The sequence below is a fragment of the Stigmatopora argus genome, chromosome 3, assembly GCF_051989625.1.
Source record: "Stigmatopora argus isolate UIUO_Sarg chromosome 3, RoL_Sarg_1.0, whole genome shotgun sequence".
In the NCBI taxonomy this organism is placed as follows: domain Eukaryota; kingdom Metazoa; phylum Chordata; class Actinopteri; order Syngnathiformes; family Syngnathidae; genus Stigmatopora; species Stigmatopora argus.
The window spans coordinates 4,328,945-4,354,202 of record NC_135389.1 but is presented as its reverse complement, the minus strand read 5'-3'; the positions used below and the strand labels follow the sequence as shown (position 1 = coordinate 4,354,202).

The 25,258-nt window shown below is 39.0% G+C and overlaps 1 protein-coding gene across 1 annotated transcript; it reads left to right on the top strand.

Moving 5' to 3' along the window:
• The first annotated feature begins 600 nt into the window (after positions 1-600).
• Positions 601-24,836, top strand: slc12a3 (solute carrier family 12 member 3). Its single transcript, XM_077595621.1, has 26 exons — positions 601-882; positions 1,026-1,157; positions 2,469-2,544; positions 2,669-2,764; positions 2,959-3,098; positions 3,971-4,081; positions 6,048-6,159; positions 6,270-6,400; positions 6,499-6,583; positions 7,529-7,689; positions 7,773-7,880; positions 8,972-9,095; positions 9,715-9,816; positions 10,055-10,210; positions 10,292-10,391; positions 16,214-16,325; positions 17,193-17,318; positions 17,447-17,550; positions 17,657-17,739; positions 17,893-17,961; positions 18,109-18,204; positions 18,290-18,401; positions 21,016-21,102; positions 21,959-22,097; positions 23,951-24,018; positions 24,101-24,836. The coding sequence occupies exons 1-26, from the start codon at positions 601-603 to the stop codon at positions 24,240-24,242; spliced, it is 3,054 nt and encodes a 1,017-aa protein (XP_077451747.1). The 3' UTR covers positions 24,243-24,836.
• The last annotated feature ends 422 nt before the right edge of the window (positions 24,837-25,258 follow it).

The following is a 25,258-nucleotide window of genomic DNA, read 5'->3' as shown; positions in this document are numbered from 1 at the left end:
AAGTTTCCAATAGAAGGGATGCATTTTACTTTTACAATCTGTATTGGGTGGAATACATAGGACTTTAACGCTGCACTAATTTGCTACTTTCAACTGAAATCAGTCTTTTAAAATGTAGTTCCACAACCTTTTGCTTTACATACTACTCTGCCAAGTGGCTTAAATCAAACAAGTAGACCAATGATGACTTTCAAATTTTTCACAAAAGGAACTCATAATGCTGGCTGCAAAAGTTTAATGATCCCTTTTACGACCTATATTTGAACTAAAAAGATGTACTGGTTATTAAAGATTAATTATTGATTTAGTTTAAAAATTAAAATAAAAATGTCCTTCCTTTCCTAGTACTACACCATGTTAATTCAGCTTGATCTGATTGTGGTGTGTTTTAATGGATCATGTAATGAGTCTTGCTCTTGGACTGTTCATTGAACCTGACCTCTTACATGGCCTGAAGCTTTTCCTGGTCTGTCTCAGGTCAAATATAAAAATGACCAGCACTATGAACCCTCCTCCATATGGTCTAAACAAAAGAATGGCTTCATCTGCTTGATTTTCCAGTTTGAGCGGATATATTAATGGGGTATATTTTTAATTTGAATGGAGCTACAAGTTATCAACGATGGCATTCAGCTCTCTGCGCAGAGACCCAGAATTCTTCAATCAGTGAAAAACGGGGAGACAACCCCCGGAAGCTATGAATCCGAATATTATAATCACTATGGAGATGGCAGTCAAGTTGAGTCCTGTGGGTCGACTGTCCGAAGTGGATATGATACTCTGGATGCCCCACCAAACTATGACTTCTACACCAACACAGAAGTTTGTGGACGGCGAAAGTGCTTCAGGCCGTCGCTATACCAGCTGTATGCCAAACCTGAGGTGAAGTTTTATGCAGTCATCCAATCAGTCGTCCAATTTTAATATTAGTATAGGGGCTTTCTTTTCATTCTGAATTCAATGTGTAATTGTTACATTTCTGCTTCAATTATTTGTCTTTGTATGTATTTATATGCATTTACAAGAATGACTCTCAACCACCATTGTATGAAGAGACAGCACGTGGAGGCACGCAAGGCGAGAGTTCTGAGGAAGAGGAGGAGGAAAATAATCCTTTGCCTGAACCAACACGATTTGGCTGGATTCATGGAGTAATGGTTAGTAAAAAAGTGAGAGGGAAAATGCTGTGAGGTGGAGCAAAAGACACAAACAATCAGAAATTATTAAATGCAAATGGCATAGTGACCATGACTATATAGTGAGAAAACTATCATCATACATCTTCATAATTTGGAACTGTCAAGTTCTCTGTTACCTAAAATAGTGTTTCCCAACCGTTTTTGAGCTGTGGCACACTTTTTGAAAAAATTCATAGGCACACCACCCGCTGAAACTCTTCAAATTTAGAACACTGTCACGTTACGTCACCAAAAGTTGATGCCTGTTAAACCAAACAACTTCAGTTCAGGTTACATTAGAAATAAGCAACACAACGACTTAAGTCTTGTAATATTATACATTTGAATCTTGTAATATTGCAATATGCACTTATTGTTTGTTATATTTCAAATTTAATCTTGTAATATTAAAATTTAATTTCCCAGGGCTCACTTGTGCCATAAGTGATTGTCAGGTGTGTTGCACTGTGGTTGGGAAACACCGTGTGAGAGCCAAACAAATTAAATTTGGACTCTGCATAAAAATCTTGTTCAGAAAAACAGTTGTCAAACTTAAAACTAAAAATTGTGTTGCCCAATGTGATGTATTATTGCGGATTTTACACGAGAAGGCAATTGAGTATGAAGATTTTAGTCCCAGAAAAAAGGACATTTTTATTTCTTCTACACAATAATTTTTACCTGTATAATTTTCTATCGTTCATAATTTAACGCTTTTGTCTTTAAATGTGATGTTAATAACTTTATGTTGAATTGTGCCATATAATTGTGCCGAAATTCAATATAAAAGTGGCAAATAGACGCATACAGTAAACCTGATGATAGGAAGTTGACGAAGAAGAGAAAAAAAGCACTAGGTAAAATATGGTACAATGGCTGATTAGGCCAAACATAATCTAAGATTTGGTACAGTCCAGCTACATTGAATTATAAATTAAGTAATTTAGTAAGTAAGTAATGATGTCAAAATAATCTTTTTGGACATCTCTAAAGTCATACAATATCTAAAGTCAAAGCTAATGACTTCATTTCATGGTGAAGGTAAGCATTATTGTCAAATCTTCACAGGCACCAGACACAAAGAATTTCAAATTGAAACACAACAGCTTAAGTTTCCAGGTGCAACCTCAAAGAAAGGCATATCTTTAAAGAAATAGCTGATATTTGGTATACAATTTTGGTAAACAAACTTTGAAAACAATATTTATGCTTCAGTTCAAATAATGTGCATGTTCAACAAATAATGGAGCCTGTTTATTTAGCCCAAGTAAGTCAGTTGTGTCTTTTTAGATCCGTTGCATGTTAAACATTTGGGGGGTGATCTTGTACCTCAGGCTCCCTTGGATTACTGCACAAGCTGGTATAGGCAAGTAAAAAAAGACCACCATTGACCTTACACACACTATTTATCATCCAAATCATGGGCAAAAAAATAATAGCACAAGTCATGTATTTTTAAATGTTTTTCTTTTACTCTTCTGTTGAACCAGGTCTCACCTGGGTTATAATCCTTCTGTCCTCTTGTATAACTGGCATCACCGGGCTCTCTACATCTGCCATTGCTACCAACGGCAAAGTCAAAGGGGGTTTGTTGCATCTATAATCAATCAATGACTGATACAAGCAATATTGAGACTAAGCCACTTTGGAGAAATGTATATTTCACTGATAATAATAATGAGAATAATAATAAGCAGCACTCCTGATTGCAGTTGACTTACAGTATATTAACCTAACTTTAATGATTGACCAGAATTAATGGCTTATCTATATTGTTTAGGTGGGACCTATTTTCTGATCAGTCGTAGTCTTGGGCCAGAGCTGGGAGGGTCCATTGGTCTGATTTTTGCCTTTGCCAACGCTGTAGCTGTGGCTATGCACACCGTGGGCTTTGCTGAGACAGTTGTAGACCTTATGCATGTAAGTAGAATATAAAGTGATACAGAGTGTAAAAAAGATTGAATTTCTTATAATGATGACTTTTAATTATGGTTCGATTCAAACTGTGGGGAAATATCCCCCACAACTCAATATGATCTTGAGGGGTGCTATGAAGTTTTGAGCAAGTGAAAAAATCTAAATGAATACACTAAAGTAATTTTTGGGGTAAAAATACAATTTCATAATTATTGCATGAAAAACAATGCCTAAAAGAAGGCCTGCTTTTTCCCGCAATTCATCACAACCAATATTGATTATGTCTAGCTTTTTGTGCTAAGTTATCTAATACATGTTGACAGAACGGTCACTTTTTTTGGTAAAAATACAATTTCATAATTATTGCATGAAAAACAATGCCTAAGGAAGGCCTGCTTTTTCCAGCAATTCATCACAACCAATATTGGTTATGTCTAGATTTTTTGAGCTAAGTTATCTAATACATGTTGACAGAACAGTCACTTGGCAAGAAGAGAATAGAAAGCCAATGGATAGCATGCTAGTTGGCTGCAAAAAAAAAAAAACTGCTGCGCAATCTGTGTGTCATCTCATCTTCTGTTTGGAGATTTTTTTGGTGGGAAGAGCCAAGTTAGATGAGAAAAGAAGAATAATTAGTGGCAAATGTCATGATTAAACCATCTTGGTCACTTTTTGGGATGAAATCATCTCCAAAATATGCTGTGCTTTCATTTCAAAGTCACTTGCTGTAGTATTTTATTGTGCATTTATATAAGTTGTTTGGCAGACATTTTTGTTTTGTTTTCATTTTTCATGTTTTGTTTCATGCTTTATTGTGTGTTGAATATTGTTTTTCAAAAGTTTGGGTTTCACTGGGCTTTACTTTTGCCCCAAAGGAAAATGGCGCTGTGATGGTGAACCGAATCAATGACATCCGCATTATTGGGATCATCACAGTAACATGTCTTCTTGCTATCTCAATGGCGGGCATGGCGTGGGAGTCAAAGGTACACTCAACTAAAACGTTTTAACAATAGATTACAATTGTTGGTGATACTGTATAATATTCATATATTTTGACTTAGTATTCAAATTTTTCTTTTCATTTTTATTAATAAAGTAACATGTTTTGTAATTCAATGCTTCTCATAAAATGGTGCAAACAAAGCTGTGGTACAAAGTTAATAAATATAATCTTTAAAATAACTAACTTTTTGCATGTATAGTAAAGCTATATTTAACTCCAGCTAAATGGTTTTAGCTCTGTATCCTTACAAACATTTACATAATTACATTGTCAATTGAAGTACTGTCAAGTCAAATCTTATCTATATAAAGCCCTAAATTAGGAGAAAAAACAAACAAACATTAGTTAAAAACAATAGATTTTAACTGCAATCGGCTGGCCACCAATTGGGGTGTCCCCCGGAGTCAGCTGGGATAGGCTCCAGCACCCCCCGCGACCCTAGTGAGGATAAGGCGATTCAGAAAATGAGATGAGAATAGATTTTAAACCACTGCCTCATGGTTTAGAGTTGGATTTATTTTCAATCTCCTTCAAACTGCACGTAGGGTCGGCTCAAAATTCTATACTATATACAGTGGTCTACTTACGAAATGAAGTGGTTCAAGAACTTGTTTCGTAACTTGTTCATATCATTCACACTAATACATTTAAAAGAAGAACTCCGTAACGACTAACGGCAATCAAAAGACAGTTATTGTTGTTGTGAGGCTCCAATGGGAAACCAGCAGAGCTACAATTTCAAAATAAAGTAACGGATACAGGAAATGCTTTGGGTAATTTTGTAACTGATAGGTCTGTAAAACAACTTAAGGAGCAGGTTAAGAAAGAGTGAGACCAATTTAAAGGAGATTCAGTTTATTACCAGACTGCAGAATGGGGAGAGCTCAAACAGCGTGAACCGCTCACAGTCTGTTGTCCTGCAACTCTCTCTGAATGACCAGTGAGTGAGTCTTATATACAGGCAAAACTGACAGTTGTCAGCAGGACTTTGGACAGATACGTTTTAGTCATTTGCAGGGCAAAAAGTAATTGATCAGTGTCGGACAGTTGAGTGTTTGTGCTGACATGTCAACCCAATCACAAGACTAAGATTGATTAATCAGTCAGACAGTTGAGTGTTTATGCTGACATGTCAGCCATTCACAGTTTGTATGAGAATGATGCTTTTATACTCACAAAAACTGATATAATCTTACAGTAACTAAGATCTTGTTTTTGTATATTGGAACATTCATTTGAATATCAAAGGGTTTCGTAACCTGAAGTATGTGGAAGCATTCGTAAGTAGAGGTACCACTGTATATAAACTTAGGACTAATTAATTACTAAACTCAGACTTATTCTTGCCAGCCGAAAGCATGCACGTTCTCCACATGTGCTTATCGTGTCTCTGGGCTGATGTTACTTTGTTGGGAACCAGCTGGTGCTATGAGAGCTGAGTATGTTTTTAGGGGTGTATAATATTTGAGAAACACTAATGTAGTTGAAGATTGCCAGAGGCGCAAAAACGGCATATTATGGAGTTAATATTAATATGACTAATTATTAATAATTAATATTACTTATTAATCAATATTAATTAATATCATTGAGAATAGCCTGTTAGTCACACAGTTCACAATCCATTCAAAGAAACTGTCTATTGTCCTGATAATCCTTAAGAACAAAATGAATTTTGTTTAAACAATCAAAAATTGAGCCGCCGTCATTTGGGGTGTCTTGTGAAAACCAGGCACAACATCAAGTCAGTTGAATGTTAGGTTTTCTTGTCACACGACTTTATTCAAACATCTCAATTTTCACAAAGCCAAGTGTATTTGAAATTGTAAAGGATGATGCTAAATAGATAAAGATTGACATATTCTTAAACAATCTACAATGAAGCAACTTTAGAAAAAAAACATTTGATATGCAGTATTTCTGTTTTTTTGTTTTGTTTTCCAAAGGCCCAGATTCTCTTTTTCCTTGTCATCATGGTCTCATTTTCCGGTTACATTGTTGGAACCATCATTCCCGTGTCACCACAGAAGCAGGCCAAAGGTTTTTTCAGCTATAAAGGTCAGTAAACCTTTTTGAAACAACATTTGTCGATAAAAGTTTATCCTATTAGTTTGTGTGACTGAATGTCTCATGGCATGGCAAATAATAAACAAATTTTATTTTGATAGTGGACATTTTTAAAACCAATTTTGTTCCCAATTGGCGGGGGAATGAGGGCAGCTTTTTTGGCATGTTTTCCATTTTTTTTCCTTCTGCAACTGGGATCCTTGCAGGAGCTAACATCTCTGGAGATCTGAAGGTAGGTGACATATTCATGTGTCATCTTTTATATTTCACTGTGTCAAATGTCCAACTGTACATCTTTGTTTGTACTTTTTCTACCTGTGCCCTTGTTAGGATCCAGCAGTGGCCATCCCGAGAGGAACATTAATGGCTATATTCTGGACCACCTTGTCATACCTCATAATCTCTGCTACCATAGGTATTGTAGGCCTTCACCGAAAACTAAATATGTTTTCATTATTCATTCGTTTTGTTGAGGATTAAAATGAATTAATTAGCATAACATAGGTTTTGTCTGATTATGAGATATACTCAAACAAAAGTGATTCAAAATGTTAGAATGTTTGAAAGTAGAGAAATCACTTTTTTGAAAGAGGATCCAGATGGATGAGGCATCTGGAGAGGAACGTGGTTGAAATATGATAAAATAATTATGTACAGTAATGAATAATAGAAAATAGGGGGTGCATTGCCTCATATCTGGTGATAGGATTTGGATGTTTTTATTACATTTTAAGGCGATTATTGTGATTGTTGTATTAAACTTTGGAAAGAATAATCACAATGGAAAAAAAGTATATTTATATGCATTTATTTCTGAACCCTCATTCAGCACTAAAGTAACCGTGTTTTTGTTTTATGTTTGGGGCGGCCCAACGGATTAGTGGCTAATTCGTCAGTCTCACAGTTCTGGGGTCGAATCTTCATGTGTGGAGTTTTGCAAGTTCTCCCAGGGTTTTCTCCAGGTTCTCCGGTTTCCTCCCACATTCCAAAAACATGCATTGTAGGCTGGTTGGACACTCTAAATTGCCCCCTAGTTATGAGTGTGAGTGTGAATGGTTATCCCTCTTCTCGTGCCTTGCAATCGGCTGGCAACCTATTCAGGGTGTCCAGCCCAAAGTCAGCTGGGATAGGTTCCAGCACCCCCCATGACCCTAATGAGGATAAAGTGATTCAGAAAATAAGATGAGATGCGATTTTCTCAATTTATGTGTAGATCTATTTTAGTGCAAACAAGTGGATCGATCTGGATTTGAACCCAGGGCCCCAGAGCTGTGAGGCCGACGCGCCGAGTATAGTAGAATGGATTTTTAAGTTGGAAAAATTGGGTATTTTTGCGCTAAGTATTCCTTTTATATACCAGGGTCCTGTGTGGTCAGGGATGCGTCTGGACTGGTAAATGACAGCTTGTCCTCCTCAAACTCAAACAGGACTTGTGTTGGATTAGCTTGTCAGTATGGTTGGGACTTCAGTGACTGCATTAACAACAACACATGCGTCTTTGGCATTAGTAATTACTATCAGGTAAAAAAAAAACATTTACTTCTGTGTACTTTCTTGACTTATGAAAATAATGAGAGAAGTAAACAAAATCTTTATTTTTACAGTCAATGAGTATGGTGTCAGTGTTTGCTCCACTCATCACTGCAGGCATATTTGGTGCAACACTCTCTTCCGCACTGGCCTGCCTGGTGTCAGCACCCAAAGTGTTCCAGGTACTATACTCAAACAGTTCTCACCAACTGTCACCAACTCCGGTGCCCAAAGGCACTTACACAGTCTGGATCCAATGTCTCCTCTCTCAAAACTCACTTCAATCAAATGATCAACACCTCATCATTCTCTCCACAAACCTGATACAGACACTGGTTATTTGATTCAGTTTTCTTGGAGAAAGGAGATATGGAAAAAAGAATGGGCAGATGCGCTGGAGGACTGAAGTTGGAGACCCCTGCTTTTTTGTGATGCTCTCAAATGAATACTGTTAAGGTTACGGTGATGGGATTGTGGAGTTAATATTAGGCAAGCAAGTTGGCAAAGCAGGGAAGCAAATGTGAACTAAAATATAGTTTATTTGTAAAAAAGCCAAATCTCAGAAATACTATAAGTACAAAAAAACAAAAAACACGGAGTAAATAAACCTACTTAATGAGAGGCAACAGGACTGGCCAAGGAATGAGGCATAAAATGACACGACGTGCGATATGGACAAAACCAAATAAGGACAACATCAAGGAAACCGGGGAATTAGATAAAGACAAATTGACAAGAAAAGGAGCAACACCTGCACAGAATTCAAGTGGCTAAGGGGAAGTTTAAACAAGGAGCAGATAAAAAAAAGTAATGGAGGAAACAAGACCCAAACAAAAAACTGAAGAACATAAAACAAAAGCCAGGAATAAAATGAAAATACAAAAACTTAACTATTCCTCTCAATTTAGTGAGCACATGAAACATTCATAACTGGAGCTGTTATTACCTTATAGGCAGTTCCTAGAAATGTATGAATTTTTAAATGACCCTAAGAAGGAAATGATCCTACACTTGTTCTGTGTTTGTGTTGATTATACTTTTTTTTCTTTTACTATAGAGAATTGGTATTGCTGAAGTTGTAGTGAAAGCACTTATAAACAATACATTAACTTGACTGACTTGATTGTCAAATTTAAGGTTCAGTTCAAAAGACCATTAATCCCAGATTTGGAGACACTATATTTGTGTGACAGTTTGATTTATTTAGTTTCTTTTTTGTGAACTTCTTGGTGTGCCTCTAAATTGTCTATCTTATTCTGTCTCTCTCCTGTAGTGTCTTTGCAAAGACAAGCTCTACCCTCTCATTGGCTTCTTTGGCGAAGGTTATGGCAAAAATGACGAAGCACTGCGAAGCTACCTCTTAGCATACATTATTGCGCTCTGTTTCATTCTCATAGGTGAGAAAAGAACAGATTTTTCTCAACATAGAACACATTGTTTTGGATCACATATGCAGGATATGAAACCTGTAAGAAATTTTACACATGCTTCATTTAAATGGAAATGTACATGTTTTGGCGACCCGGCAACTGAGTGGTTAGCGCGTCGGCCTCTCAGTGGTAGACCTGGGCTCAAATCCAGGTCGGTCCACCTGTGTGAAGTTTGCATGTTCTCCCTGGGCCTGTGTGGTTTCCTCCCACATTCCAAAGACATGCATGGTGAGCTGATGGGACGCTCTAAGTTGCGCCTAGGTACGAGTGTGAATGTGAATGGTAGTGTGTCTCCTTGTGCCCTGCGATTGGTTAGCCACCAATTCAGAGTGGCACCCGCCTCTGGCCCGAAGTCAGCTGGGATAGGCCCCAGCAGCCCCTGCAACGCTAGTGAGGATAAAGTGGATCAGAAAATGAGATGAGAGTTGAAATGAGATATATACATGTTTTTAAAATGACTTCTTAAAGAAAGGTGAAATAAGTATAATACTTGTGACATATAAAGCTGAAAGTTGTAATTATCAGTATTGTTTGTATTTTGAAAAAAAAAGGATTTTCTGCAACTGTCCTTTTTTTGTCTCTGCAGCCGAGTTGAACACCATAGCGCCGATTATCTCCAACTTCTTTCTCTGCTCCTATTGTCTGATAAACTTTAGCTGCTTCCACGCCTCCATCATCAACTCACCTGGTAATACTGTATAAATGATTATCTTGACTAAAATGCTAGGGCAAATTTACACTTTTTCTACTGTATAAAATAATGAAAATGTCAAGTGTCCAACTTCCCTATACCTGTAATGTTTAAAGAAATAGCCAAGGAAAGTATTGTAAAAATGTTTACAGAACAAATACTTTAAAACCCTGACTTTGAGAAGTAATGTAAAGCCAAAACTGGAATTAAATTGTCTATTTTTTTTGTTTTACAGGTTGGCGTCCATCCTTCAGGTTTTACAATAAATGGTTGTCTTTGCTGTGCGCAGTGTGTTGTCTAGTTATAATGTTCTTGTTGACTTGGTGGGCAGCTCTCATTGCCTTTGGGGTTGTCTTGCTCCTGTTGGGATACACACTCTACAAGAAGCCCAGTAAGCAAACAACACAATTCAGTTCTCAGAGCGCAAGCTGTGGGTTACTCATGTGCATCCATTTCTATACTTTGCGCCTAGCTGTGAACTGGGGCTCATCAGTGCAAGCCAGCTCCTACAACATTGCACTGAATCAGTGTATGGGGCTTAACCAGGTAGAAGATCATGTGAAGAACTACAGGTCAGTGACTCAACGCTATACCCACAGTTGCCTTAACCAATATTCCTTGTCATGGAAAAGTTTATATATAGAAATTTCCCAAAAATTCCAATGAATTTGCGTCTGTTTTTTTATGTAACGCAAAAATCAAATGTATTGATCGGCAAAATCTTTGTAATATGTATTCACCTGAACACACAACAAAGAAAATGTAGATGTTCAAACTGATAAACATTAGTTTTGTTGTTGTTGATATCCCTTTTATATATATATATATATATATATATATATATATATATATATATATGTATGTATGTATATATATATATATATATATATATATATATATATATATATGTATATATATATATATATATATAAACCCTAGAATTACTACTTCTTTCCCGCAACTTATCCTTCCTCCTTACTTGGGTTTTTGGTTATCCCGATGCAAATTCTCATTTATCGACACTTCTCCCATCCCACCATTTCACTCTCTTCCCAGCTTTCACGCCTATTGGCAGGAATTCAGTCCTTATATTGGGGGGGCTAAGGGTTAGGGGATATGAGGCTCAACTACTTTGTTATATATATAGAAGAGGACTGGGACAATTGCAAAATTGGTGGTTGACTAAATACTTATTTACTCCACTGTTTATATATATATATATATATAAACAGTGGAGCAAATAAGTATTTAGTCAATACTTATTTACTCCACTGTTTATGTATATATATATGTATATATATATATATATATATATATATATATATATATATATATATATATATATATATATATATATATATATATATATATACATAAACAGTGGAGTAAATAAGTATTGACTAAATACTTATTTACTCCACTGTTTATGTATATATATATATATATATATATATATATATATATATAAACAGTGGAGCAAATAAGTATTTAGTCAACCACTAATTGTGCAAGTTATCCTACTTGAAAAGATTAGAGAGGCCTGTAATTGTCAACATGGGTAAGCCCCAACCATGAGAGACAGAATGTGGAAAAAAAGAGAAAATCACAGTTTGATTTTGAAAGAATTTATTGGCAAATCATGGTGGAAAATAAGTATTTGGTCAATACCAAAAGTTCATTTCAATACTTTGTTATGTACCCTTTGTTGGCAATAATGGAGTCCAAACATTTTCTGTAACTCTTCACAAGCTTTCCACACACTGTTGCTGTTTTTTTGGCCCATTCTCCATGCAGATCTCTAGAGCAGTGATGTTTTGGGGCTGTCGTTGGACAACACAGACTTTCAATTCCCTCCACAGATTTTCTATGGGGTTGAGATCTGGAGACTGGCTAGGCCACTCCAGGACCTTGAAATCCTTCTTACAAAGCCACTCCTTTGTTGCCCTGGCTGTGTGTTTGGGATCATTGTCATGCTGAAAGACCCAGCCACGTCTCATCTTCAATGTCCTTGCTGATGGAAGGAGATTTTCACTCAAAATCTCTCGATACATGGCCCCATTCATTCTTTCCTTTATACAGATCAGTCGTCCTGGTCCCTTTGCAGAAAAACAGACCCAAAGCATGATGTCTCCAACCTCGTATTTCAAAGTGGGTATGGTGTTCTTTGGATGCAATTCAGTATTCGTTCTCCTCCAAACATGAGAACCCGTGTTTCTACCAAAAAGTTCTATTTGGGTTTCATCTCACCATAACACATTCTCCCAGTCCTCTTCTGGATCATCCAAATGCTCTCTAGCGAACCGCAGACGGGCCTGGATGTGTATTGACTTCAGCAGGGGGACACGTCTGGCAGTGCAAGATTTGAGTCCCTGGCGGCGTATTGTGTTACTGATACAAGCATATGTTACTGTGGTCCCAGCTCTCTGTAGGTCATTCACTAGGTCCCCCCGGGTGGTTCTGGGATTTTGGCTCACCGTTCTTGTTATCATTTTGACACCACGGGATGAGATCTTGCATGGAGCCCCAGATCGAGGGAGATTATCAGTGTTCTTGTATGTCTTCCATTTTCTAATAATTGCTCCCACAGTTGATTTCTTTCCACCAAGCGTTTTACCTATTTCAGATTCAGTCTTCCCAGCCTGGTGCAGGTCTACCATTTTTTCTCTGGTGTCCTTCAACAGCTCTTTGGTCTTGGCCATAGAGGAGTTTGGAGTGTGAGAGACTGAGGTTGTGGACAGGTGTCTTTTATACCGACGATGAGTTAAAACAGATGCTATTAATACAGGTAAGAGTGGAGACCTTGTTAGACCTCGTTAGAAGAAGTTAGACCTCTTTTACAGCCAGAAATCTTGCTTGTTTGTAGGTGACCAAATACTTATTTTCCACTCTAATTTGGAAATCATTTTTTTAGAAATCAAACAATGTGATTTTCAGTTTTTTTCCACATTCTGTCTCTCATGGTTGAGGTTTACCCATGTTGACAATTACAGGCCTCCCTCTCTAATCTTTTCAAGAAGGAGAACTTGCGCAATTGGTGGTTGACTAAATACTTATTTGCCCAACTGTAGCTCCTCAATGGTGGTAACCTCTGTCCAGATGGTAATTTCATTACTTTCCAACCATCTGTCTTGCTCCAATACTGATTACCTCAAAGGCTGCCACAAAGAGGATTGGAGATATAGCACACCCCATTGCAATTCCCACTTCTAGCTGCTGTCACCCACAGGAGAATTCCTGTAGGGCAAAGCACATCTGCAGGTCGCTGAAGTAAAGTGGAACCAGTTTTTTTTATGCAGGGGGCATATGGAAGAACTCCAAGGTATAACTGATCAGCAGGTGTGGGGCAGATCCATACGCATTGGCGAAGTTGAGCCAAATGACCAGCAGGTCGGTCTTCTTCCGCTTGGCATTCTGGATCTGGTCCCAGATCATGGCAGAATGCTCTATGCACCCTGGGAAGCCTGTGTTTCCTGCTTTTTGGCAGTTGATTTTGATGTAGCCATTCTCTAGAAGGTAGGTGGTCATCCTTCTGGCTAGCACCGAAAAGAACATCTTACCCTCTACATTCAGCACGGCGATGCTTCTAAATTGGCCTATTTGCGCCTTGGTGTCGGCTTTATGTGGACCCCTTCTCCCCGAATGCTTTCCTGGATAATGAGTCCGCGAACGCCTACTAGGTTTCGCGTTTGGCCATCTACCTTGGTCCTCCGCATGGAGGTCTACGGGGAGGCCAGGGTAAACATTGCGTCCAACCGACTGACCCTCGCCATGACCCCGAAGAGGACGGCCGGACTATATCACCAGCTCAATGGTGGCGGCATGCGCCGCGGCGGGGGAAGAGAAGCGGATCGGACTCCGGTGACGGTTTTCGGGCGTCAGGCACCGGCGGCCGCCTTCGAGGGGCGAATTCCGGCAGCCGCCTTCAAGCGGCAAGTTCTGGCGGCCGTTTTCAGGTACGGGACTTTCAAGTGCGTGTTTTGGACGACCACTTTCAGGCACGGGTTTTGGAAAACCACCTTGAAATGTGGGACAATCACGACAGTCTCTCGTAGGTACCCGTCCTGGCTAGCCACTAACCAATGCCCGTCCCGGCTAACCACTCACTAGCTGCTCACTACTGCCCGTCCTGGCCAGCCGCCCATGTGCTCCTATTCCGCCGACCCACTATTGTGCGCCCGTCCCAACGGTGACCCTCTCCGTGGGGGCCCCGACGTCGGCGACCCTCTCAGCGACGGCTATGGTGACAATGGGCCCCAGGGCGGAGACCCCTTCATCGAGGGCCACAACGAGGCCGAGGTCGGAGACCCCCTCGGCAGCAGCGACGGCCACGACGAGGTGGAGGGGGAGACCGCCTCGGCGGCGACTCTGATAGCGATCACCCTTCAGACGTTCCGGACGAGGCGACCAGCAAAGACGCCACGGTTTTGGTTGAGTCGCTCCACCACTTTGCAGTCACGCACCAAGGATACCGTTCAGGGGGAGGCGACTTGCGATAGTGCCGTCGCCCCTCCAGAGACTGCCCAGGGCGAGAGGCCGTGCTACTGCCTAGCGGGACTACCCGGGCGACTCCCTGACGGGACCGTGACCGGACATTTCGTCGACGGACACTTCGTCGACGGACAATCCCCTGACGGGACAGCTCGCCGCTTCTTCGCGGGTCGGCCGAGAATGACTTCCTATTTCAGGTTTTTACTGGGTTTTTTGACATTCAGGGGTTATTTTTTTTCTCTTTCACGTTTGGACGGCATGTTTGCCCTCCTCCGGGCCCTGCCACCCTCCCTTAGTTCTCCTGCCTCAAAGCCTTCACAATTTTTTTTGCGGGCTCTGCTGCATTAAACAAGACTGTTGCTTTTAACCAATCAGATTTCGAGTTGGCAACACCACAATGCTTTTTCGCAGGCATTGCCATTTTGCTGGCTGGGATACGTCATTGCTTTCACCAACTATGATTCGCTAGCTATAGAGAGTAGGCGGGCCAAAGCCATAGTGAGGCAGCCAGAGATTGCAAACTCCACCCACAATGGCCAACTTAGGAAAGCAAATGCATTTGGTTGCAGATTTGCTCACAAAGCTATTTTCCAGACGGCCTTTCCCCGAAAAAATGGACATCATTAAGAAAGGGCGGTCAACTCCGAAGCTAGCAAGCCTATTACAGCCGGGAAAAGGGTGTGTGCGCCAGTTTCAGTGCGCCTACTACAAAGAGCTACCAAACTGTATTTGGAGCAGGCTGCACAAGCAAATATATTGTTGTGTTGATTTAAAGCCATTTTCAAGACGGACTATGTCAGAAACACGACAGGACAGGCTCGACTTTCAGCATTAGCTTCGATGCCGATAGAAAAGAAGGAGGAAAGAAAGGAGGATGGATATTATGTACAGTTAAAAAGGATTTTTGGTGAGTAAAATATGGCTATATTCCCAAATAATATTTCAATTGTATGAGGTTATTATTGATGATTTTTTATGTGTAGCAGCTTTAGCTGCTGTAGAGGTTTTATAGCCATAAAATAGTTTTTGAGGGTTGGATTGATTCCGATAGCAGAAGGCGCAACCCCAAAATGCACGGACCGCCACTGCCTTCGGGTAAGTCATGTTTTTGCTTCTTGTGTGTGTTTTGCCTCTTGTGTCCCTCGGGGGCTCCCCTTCCCTTATGTGGCCAGGTTTGTGTGATTGGTAATTGTCCCTTGTGTATTTAAACCCCTGTGTCTGAAATGTCTGTTGTGGGAGTATTAACTAGTGCAGAGGTCTCCAAACCGGTCGGTCCTGGAGGGCCACTGTGGGTGCAGGTTTTTGTTCCAACCGATCCAACACAAACAGTTTAACCAATGAGGTTTCGGCTGAAAAAAGAAGCACCTGACTGCAATCCACTGATTGCACTTCTAGGATACCAGATTGGTGGAAAGGTTTCCTCTTACCGGTTGGAACGAAAACCTGCACCCACTGCGGCCCTTCCTGGAATAGTTTGGGGACCACTGACCTAGTGTTTCGTTTGGTCTCCTTCAGGTAAGTCATGGTTTTGCTTCTTCGTCGGTGTGCGTTCCCCCCAGTTAGTAGCCATTTTTTGTCCCACAGTTTATCATTTTGTACGATTGTTTTTTGTCATTAAACTCCTAAATTGTGCACCAGCACATTACTGCTTCCTGGTTTCTGTCTATAATGACTTATTTCTAATATATTGACAAATCCATGCTTACTGGTTAAACTTTACTCCTCTGCTAAATATGTAAGCAAGATAAGAATATATATATTTGAATTCTTATTAATCCATAGAATTTTGCAATCCAAAAAAGCATTCCCCATTTTCTCTTGGGAATCTGAATGTTAAAGGATTTTATTTACTTACATGACCACTTATATTGCACTTGATTTATGTTAGAGCTTATCTGTATTGCAGGCCACAATGTTTGGTGCTGACCGGACCTCCCAGCAGTCGGCCAGCGCTAGTGGATCTTGTCAGCTGTTTGACAAAAAATCTTAGTCTCATGATATGTGGCCACGTAATTACTGTGAGTGAAACTGAAGTAGGTCTCATTAAAATGTGTTTTTGCCCATAGCTAGTCATGACTGCATGAACTCCTTAAATTCCTAAATAGAGGTTTGTTCTGCAAGCCAGTATATCCTTGAGCGAAAATAACAATATCGTAGGAATTTCATCTCTAACCAGATGTGCCCTTGAAGAAATTGAAATAATGTAGTTAGTGTTTCTGCCGGTTCATAACAATAGCACACTGTTTTACTGGAAAATCCCAACCTAAGCATAGTCTCGGTACCTCCTTCTTGAGAGAATAAAGATGATTGTAAGTTGTCTGTCTGCGCGCATTTATGGATGACAGCCTTTTATGTGGCTCACCTGTGCCCAGAACATTCTGTAATAAAAGCCACAAAGTCACTGTTCATCTCCTCCAGCCGGTAGTTGGACAAACAACACCTTCCACATCCGAAATTAATCAAACCCAAGATAGAAGAGCTCTCTTCCTTCAACAAAACCCAGTGCAAAACAATATATACCGTTATAATTTTATCTCACTTAATTTATATACTATATTAGAAAATCCAACACACGTTTTAAATTTTGGATTTGAACCTTGTCTCCAGCTTTACTTTGTAGAATTTTCATGTTTATTTATTTATTTGAGTGTTCTGTGGCTAATGAGATTTGAGCCCACATTTTAAAACAAGAATGTTGGTCCCATTTAGGAATCTACATTGTCCTTAGCTGTGCATGTAGGTGTAAATATTTCTTTGTACTTATATGTCTTGAGTACAATGTGTCAACCAGTCAGTTAGTGGCATAGAGGTTGTGGAGGAATTATTGTTCCAGATATCTTAACATGTTTGTCAATATCATCTTTTTTTCCCTCATACTTGTTCAGACGGATCTCGCTCCACTAATTCAAAGTGACACTCACATTTCATGGTTGCTTCAAAGAACGGTGAAGGCCTTTTACAAAAATGTGATGGCCGAAGACCTCCGATCAGGGGTGAACATGCTGTTACAGGTCAGATACATCAAATTTTGTCGATTATTCTCATTCACTACCCTATTAAATGACAACTTTGCTGTCTAACCCACTTTATTGTATATTTTGTATATAATTCATTTCCTATGTTGCAATGTAAACACTAGGGCTCAGGATTGGGTCGAATGCGACCCAATGTCGTGCTGATGGGTTTCAAGACCGACTGGCGCGACTCACCTCAGACCGCATACAGTTACACACAGATATTGCAGTAAGTGTTATTCACGTGCATCAACTAGAATACGTGACACTCAGAATACAAATTCTGGCTTGAAATTGTTGTGTGACTAAATATTTGTTTGTCTATTTCTCTCCAGGGATGCATTTGACTTTCACTATGGTGTCTGTGTGCTAAGGACGAGAGAGACAATGGATGTCTCTCATCTATATCAATCACACGGTGAGAGTCTCTAGTTTTAAAAAAAGTACAAATTAATTTAAAAAGTAATATTTAAATAGAAGTTTTCACATATGATTAAATAATAATATACTATATTGCTAGTTTTTATAGCGCTTGCAAAACCTCCAGCTTTGTGTTTTGTTTTTTAAACAGTAAATCCCTGCTTTAATGGAGGACCTGAAACAATAAACACCACCTACTCTACAGCAGGAAACATTTTACGTATGAACCTGTTCCTTCTTGTACTTCAATAATTTACTAATGCATCTGGACAGGAATAATCTTAGTGTCATTCAAAACAAATACTGAATAAATACAGTCTTTATGCTTCTGACTTTAATCTGTATAACATCCACATGTGATTTGCAGCACTTGAGCCAGAGTCTTGGCTGAGTAGGCCTTCACTGTTTCAAAAAAACCAAGGACGGAAGACAATTGATGTATACTGGCTGTCTGATGATGGAGGTCTGGTCGTATATGTTGTGCCACGCTATACTATACCGTTGGTCCTTAATATAAAACCTAGTTTCTTAAATATGTTCCCAACTAGGTCTTACCCTGCTGCTCCCATACCTGCTAACTCGAAGGAAACGTTGGGCCAAATGTAAAGTTCGAGTGTTTGTGGGAGGAGACAGTTTCAACAAGGACGAGAGGAGAGAAGAGTAAATAATTGTTGTTTCAACATGATCACTGTATCCTTTTCTGAAGTTTAGCACAGCCCTTTCTTTCGCCTCTCCCTTAGTGCAGGAATGTCTGGTGGAACCATGAGAGCATTTTATTGATCAAACCTTGGAATCTTGATATTTTTTGCAGCAAGCACAAAATTTCCATCTTTCATTTAGAAAGGCTTGGAGTTTTACATGCTTGTCGCTTTCTGCTTTTCTTTCTCACCCAGTCCATCTCAAATTATCCAGACACTTTTTCCCAAAACCGACCTTGTGCATACCGTGTGCGGTCGTTTGGTCGCCGGTCTTTTGGTCGCCGTCTTTTGGTCGCCGGTCTTTTGGTCGCCGTCTTTTGGTCGCCGATCTTTTGGTTGCCCGGACCCAAACAACGGGCGACCAAAAGACCGGCGACAAATCAAGGTAAAACAACACGATCTACGCATCAATAAAAGCCAACAATGGCCCTGAGCAGTTTCACTGAGCAGACGTGTGAGTGTATAAGAGTTTGTATGTACATGAGTTGTCCCCTTAGGAAGGGACGTTAGTCAGGGTCTTAACAAGTTCTCCAACAAAACACAATAAAAGTACGGAAATTTGGAGCTTTTCTTTAGCCTAATAATTAATAGGGCATTAAGTATGACTAAATAATAATTCGCAGTTTGTATTTAGGGAATCTGAGCAACGATTTAAATGGTAATTATCAATAACCTTCCGGGCGACCAAAAGACCGGTGACCAAACGACCGAGTACCGGGCATACAGTGTTGATGACAGATGATAGAACCATTCAAATTTAATTATCTGGTTCTTTTGTAAACAGTGGAATGTTATACTCATCCATTATTCACTGTGCTGATGCACACCTATCATTTTATCTAATCTAAACTATTATCTATGTGTATGTGTGTATCTGTCTGTGTTTGTGTGCGTGTATCTGTTCGATCCCTATGGACTCTGAAACGGCTGAACCGATTTTTATGAAAATTCACACAGTTATACTTTAGGCGTCTGGGAGTGTCATAAGCTAGGTTTGTGTCAAAGACCCCCGATAAGTATCGAAAATCGATAATCGAAAAATATCTGGTTTTCAAAACAATTGTCTGATTCAGACCAAATTCGACACATTTGTAAGCTCCTGTCATAAGTGTTAATCTGGAGAACATGGGTCTCTTAGCAGCAAAGAAAGTCAATAAAATAAAATAAAAAAAACCATTTCAACTACAATCGGACTGCTAATTTGACCTCCATGGATTTTTGGGCTAAGATGCTCAATGTTTAATTTCACTGCTTCGGTCCCCGAAACTATTATTTAGGAATACAGCCATATTTTACTCACCAAAATCCATACTCCTTTCTTTCCTCCTTCTTTTCTATCGCCATCGAAGCTAATGCTGAAAGTCGAGCCTGTCCTGTCGTATTTCTGGCATAAGTTGTTATTCGATTTAGTGCTGAAAATGTTCGTTCCCGGTTGTGACAGGCTTGCTTGCTTCGGAGTTGTCCGACCTTTCTTAATTATGTCCAGCTTTTCTTGAAAACTCCGTCTTGAAAATGGCTTTGACAGCAAATCTGCAAACAAATCAATTTCTTCTCCTTCAGCCATTGCAGGTTGACAAAACCGCTATTAAATCAACACAACAATATATTTGCCTGTGCAGCTCGATCCAGATACAGTTTGGTAGCTCTGGCTAATCCACTCTATCACTAGCCAATCATAGTTGGTGAAAGCGATGGCGCATCCCTACGCCTGTGAGAAGGCCTTGGTGTCGCCAACTCAAAATCTGATTGGTTAAAGTAACAGTTTTATCGACGCTTGTTTTATGCAGCAGACCCTGCAGAACTGATTGTGAAGGCCTCAAGGCAGATGACCCTGGCAACAAATAATGACTGAAATGTGATTGGTTAGATGCTTAAATATGAAAACACACATCTGGAAGCAGCGCAACCAGGGGAAAAGCAATGAAAAGAAGCTGACAGACAATTTGGAATTATTTAATAAGTATTCTTGGACAAAACATAATTAACACCAGTCTGTGATTCAGATATTTTTTTAGGCCAGCAGAGAAGGCCTTGCAGGCCCTGACGGTCCACCACTGCTGTTTAGAATGTCTAAGATTGTTCTAATCAAAAGTTACGGTGTACACTAGGGGTGCCCAACTCCGGTCCTTGGGGGCCCTATCCAGTCTGTTTTCCATATCTCGATCCTCTACCACACCTGAATCAAATAATTAACTTAATAGCAAGCCGTGCAGAAGCTTGATAATGATCCTGATTATATGATTCAGGTGTGTGGGTGTAGGGAGATTTGGAAAACAGACTGGATTGGGCCCCTCGAGGACCGGAGTTGGGCACCCCTGGTGTAGGCAGTTAACTTAATTTTTTTTAATCCATTTTGAATGTGCAGTGCATTTCCCCCACTAACCAATACAAGCAAAATACAATACGAATGACAATTCTAGATAATAGCTGCGCTCAATTGCTGTCAGAAAGGGGGTGCTTACTTTAATGACCAGTGAGAAAACACTGGCCCACCTTTGTGACCCAAAAGAGGATAAGCAAAATAGAAAATCGATGGAAGGATGGATTGGTGAGATTATTTTTTCTTTTCTTTCAAGGGTCATGGCACTAATCAAGAAGTTCCGCCTTGGGTTCAGTGATGTGACGGTGCTTCCTGACCTCTTTCAAAAACCTCAGCCTGGAAAGTAAGCCTGCCAGTTTATTAACCAGAGCTAAGATGGCTGACTCAGAAGGCCCATTAAGACTTTTGTTGGGTGCAGAAAAAAGTTACACCACACAGAAAATTTGATAAGAGTAATAATCTAGTGGAATAAAATGAAATGACAGTTAACTTGAAATTGATTAAAGTTACTAATTATATATGAACACTGAAATAATTTTCTGGTACAGTAAGTGTTGAAGTCAAAGATTTTGTAATCTAAAAAGACAAACAAATCTATTCAAACCTTTAATTAAACCTATAGCCAGTTAGTTTGAACCATTCAGAGAGATGAAATATAATTGAACAATTTTAATAACGCGGTTGCACTAGTCTTCACACCCGCTTATAAGCCGTTACATTCAAAAATATGTTAAATGGAAATCACATCATACCTGCTTTCATTTTAATCTTGCATCACAAACTATGGGCCGCTGAGACTTTCTGCTGTCTAAGATGGACTTTTTTCTTCAAAATCATGATAGTACTAATAATAATGATGATCATAACAATTATATCAATATTAATGACAATAATATCTTATATAGGGGACATTTTAATGTAATAGTTTTAAAGTAATTTCAGTGACCACTATAACTTTGCGTTAATGAACAGAAGCGCTCAAGTTATATAGTTATATAACTATATAACTTATATAAGTTATATAAATACATGCGTACATCATAGAAATAGTGGAAAAAGAATTGTAATTATTTATTTTGTCTGAATTTCTTCATCCTGGAAATATACCTGGCATTTAAACTGGGGTGTGCAGACTTTTTTTGGTACCCAATATGTATGTTTTCCACAATTTTACTCTCAGTTCTTATTGTTTGCAACAGTATTGATCGGTTTGAGAATATGGTGAGCTCCTTCAAATTGAACACATACCCTGAAAATGAATCTGACAATGGCTCATCAAGAGTACAAGAGGAGCCCTTGTGGATCACTGACCAGGATCTGGAGAGGAACAGAACCAAGGTCTGAAACATGTCAAACACAAACATTTTGATTTCTTTGTCTGATGAGGACTGATGATTTTTTTTCTTTTTGCATAAATTGGGACCATAGTTGGGAAGAGAAATTTTCCTCATGTAAGAGTGGCATAATTTTTAAATAATATTACACAAACAACAATAAAAGTACTCGTCACCCCCAAAACATTACTTAATTACAAGAAGAAAAAAAAGGTATCTGGAGAAAAAAAACGTCATCTGTACCAGTGTTTCCCAACCACTGTGCCACGGCACACTGGTGTGCCATTAGAGATGGTCGGGTGTGCCGCGGGAAATTACAAGTCATACATTGAAATGTCCTGAGAGAAAAAATCTTTAAACTTTTACGAGATTAAAATACAAATAATGAACATTTAATGATAGATTGTAATATTAAGAGATTCAACTCATAATACAATGAGTCATTTTGTTGCTGATGTTTGGTAAGGTGAACCGGAAGTTGTTTAGCTTCATGAGCTTCAACTTTTGTCGACGTTAAGTCTGTGTGAGCACAAAACTGCTCTTTGCGTAATGTTAGGAGATTTAAGTCATACTGAGAGTTTTTTTTGTTTTCTGGGGGTTCAACTTTTGGCCACGTGTGTGTATGTTTGTGTGCATGTGTGTTTGAGTGTTTGTGTGTTTGTGTGTTTGTGTGTTTGTATGTGTGTGTGATCGTGTGTGTGAGCACAACATTGCTTTTCGCGCCATGTTAGCAGATTTCAGTAAGATTGGGAGTAAAAGTCATACAATTATGAGATTTCAAACGTTACATTACTTACTTTTACGTCAATTAAACCGGAGGTTGTTCAGGGTGCCCAGACATTGATATTGGTGATATTAGATTGGTGTGAAAATGTGATTTGGGAATAATCTGGGGGATTTATTTGATTCCTGTTGACAAAACTTTGATGAGAATGATTTTATATTGTTAATTTAGGGGACATAGGTTTAAATTGGAAGAATTTTAGCTCCAAATCCAGGTCGGTCCACCTGTGTGGAGTTTCCATGTTTTCCCTGTCCTGCGTGGGTTTCCACTGGGCACTCCGGTTTCCTCCCACATTCCAAAAGAAACATGCATGGTAGCCTGATTGGTCACTCTAAATTGCCCCTAGGTATGGGTGTGAGTGTGCATGGTTGTCCTTCTCCTCATGCCCTGCGATCGGCTGGCCAACGATTCTGGGTGTCCCCCCTGCCTCTGGCCCGGAGTCAGCTGGGATAGGCTCCTGCACACCCAGCAACCCTAATGAGGATAAAGCGGTTCAGAAAATGAGATGAGATGAGACATTCTGGCAGCTATGATGACATCAGTTGGAAGGTGCTTTCAAATGAAAGCAGACCATATTTTGGACACAAATAATCCAGAAGATTTTCAGAAAAGGCTCAATTTGTCTTCTTTTCTCAGCTGCCTTGGCCCCTCTCAAAAAACAAATCTCCAAACACAAGATGTCACACCCAGAACGAGCTAAGGTATCATTGAAGGCTGCTAGTAATCTATCCATTGGCTTTCTATTCTCTTTTTGCAGTTTGACCATGGAGTCAACGTTTACCTGCTACCGCAGCGCTAGAAAGTTAGACATGATCATCACTTCTGGTTGTGACATCTCAGAAAAAAAGTGGGCATTCTCTGGTTAAATCAAGGCGAAAAAAAATTAATTTCTTTGACAAATTAATTTTCGACATGAAAAATTACATTAATATGCACTTATTTTCATTTGTTTACCTGGCCACAATTTCACAGCTCAATTAGGAGAATTCTGTGATTGTGAGACATCTTGCATAGATGAATGCTTTCTATTATTGAAATCTTTTACTAAATGTCCACATTTCTGTTGGAATCAGTCTTTCCGTCAGATACGCCTAAATGAGGTTCTGCAGGAATTCTCCCAAGAAGCCGGTCTGATTGTTATGTGAGTACTACAATAGTATTTGTGCGTATTTTATGACAATGAATTCAACATACAACTTTAACCCAGCTTCATATCTATACAGCACCATGCCAGTCAGGAGGAAGGGGATGTGTCCAAGTATCCTGTACATGGCATGGCTGGAATTCCTGTCACAAGACTTAAACCCTCCTGTTCTATTCGTCAGAGGAAACCAAGAAAATGTTCTGACCTTCTACTGCCAATGAATTTTCTGCATGAATAGCATTTTATAAGTTTTCTTTTAAAAGACTGACAATCATTTTAAATGTTAATGAAAACGTTAATTTCATAACTTCATGCTGTCACAGATATTCTATTTCATCATTAGAAATCCAATGATTAAAATACATAAGCATAAATTGTGCATGTAGTATGGAGCTAGTATGCCTCATTTGTTTTTAATTAATCATTAGCATCAATCTTTGTATAGTGAAGCAGTTCTCCAACTTTTATTACACCCAAACAAATATTGAGCTTGCAAGTGTTACAAAAATGGAAGTATTTTTAAAATATTTAGCATTGTTTATATCATATGCAACAGTAACATCGGCATTTGAACAATAACCCTACACTTAACCCTATATAAAAGTACCTCATCTTAAACTTGATCAAATTAAAATTAGTACTACTTTCCTTAGGCTAAATTTGTACCTAAAGGTTTTTTTTAAAGAAATTTAACATGTTACTGTAATTAATATTGCCTTTGGATTTTTTGTGCACAATATATAACACGCTTTTCTGCTGGTTAATGCATGGTTCTGATTATTATTCACAAAGTAAACATTTATACCACTTCACTACACAGTTGTTTTCCTATTATTGTGTCTGAGGATTATTATTATTATTAGGTCATGGTTATACGCGCCACTGTAATTTCTACTGACAAATTCTTCTGGGATCAGGAAGTTATGTTTCCTTTAGTTTTAATCCCCGATCATAAAAAAATAATTATCATTTCAATCTTCTGAATAGTTGAATTTACATCATCTCTGGTATAATTAAATCTACTGCACTCTCAAAATGAATAATGTTAATCTAATTCATTTCAGAACATTTCTTAGTTACATTGACTTTATCAATGTAACATTGGTCAAACAACCCATCTCAGTGTGTCTGATGCCTAAATGAAACATCTCAGCACACGCTTTTGGCTTGGTAGATACATTCGTATGAAAAACTTTGGGCACCCCTGATCATTTTCAAGATTTTCCTTTATAAATCA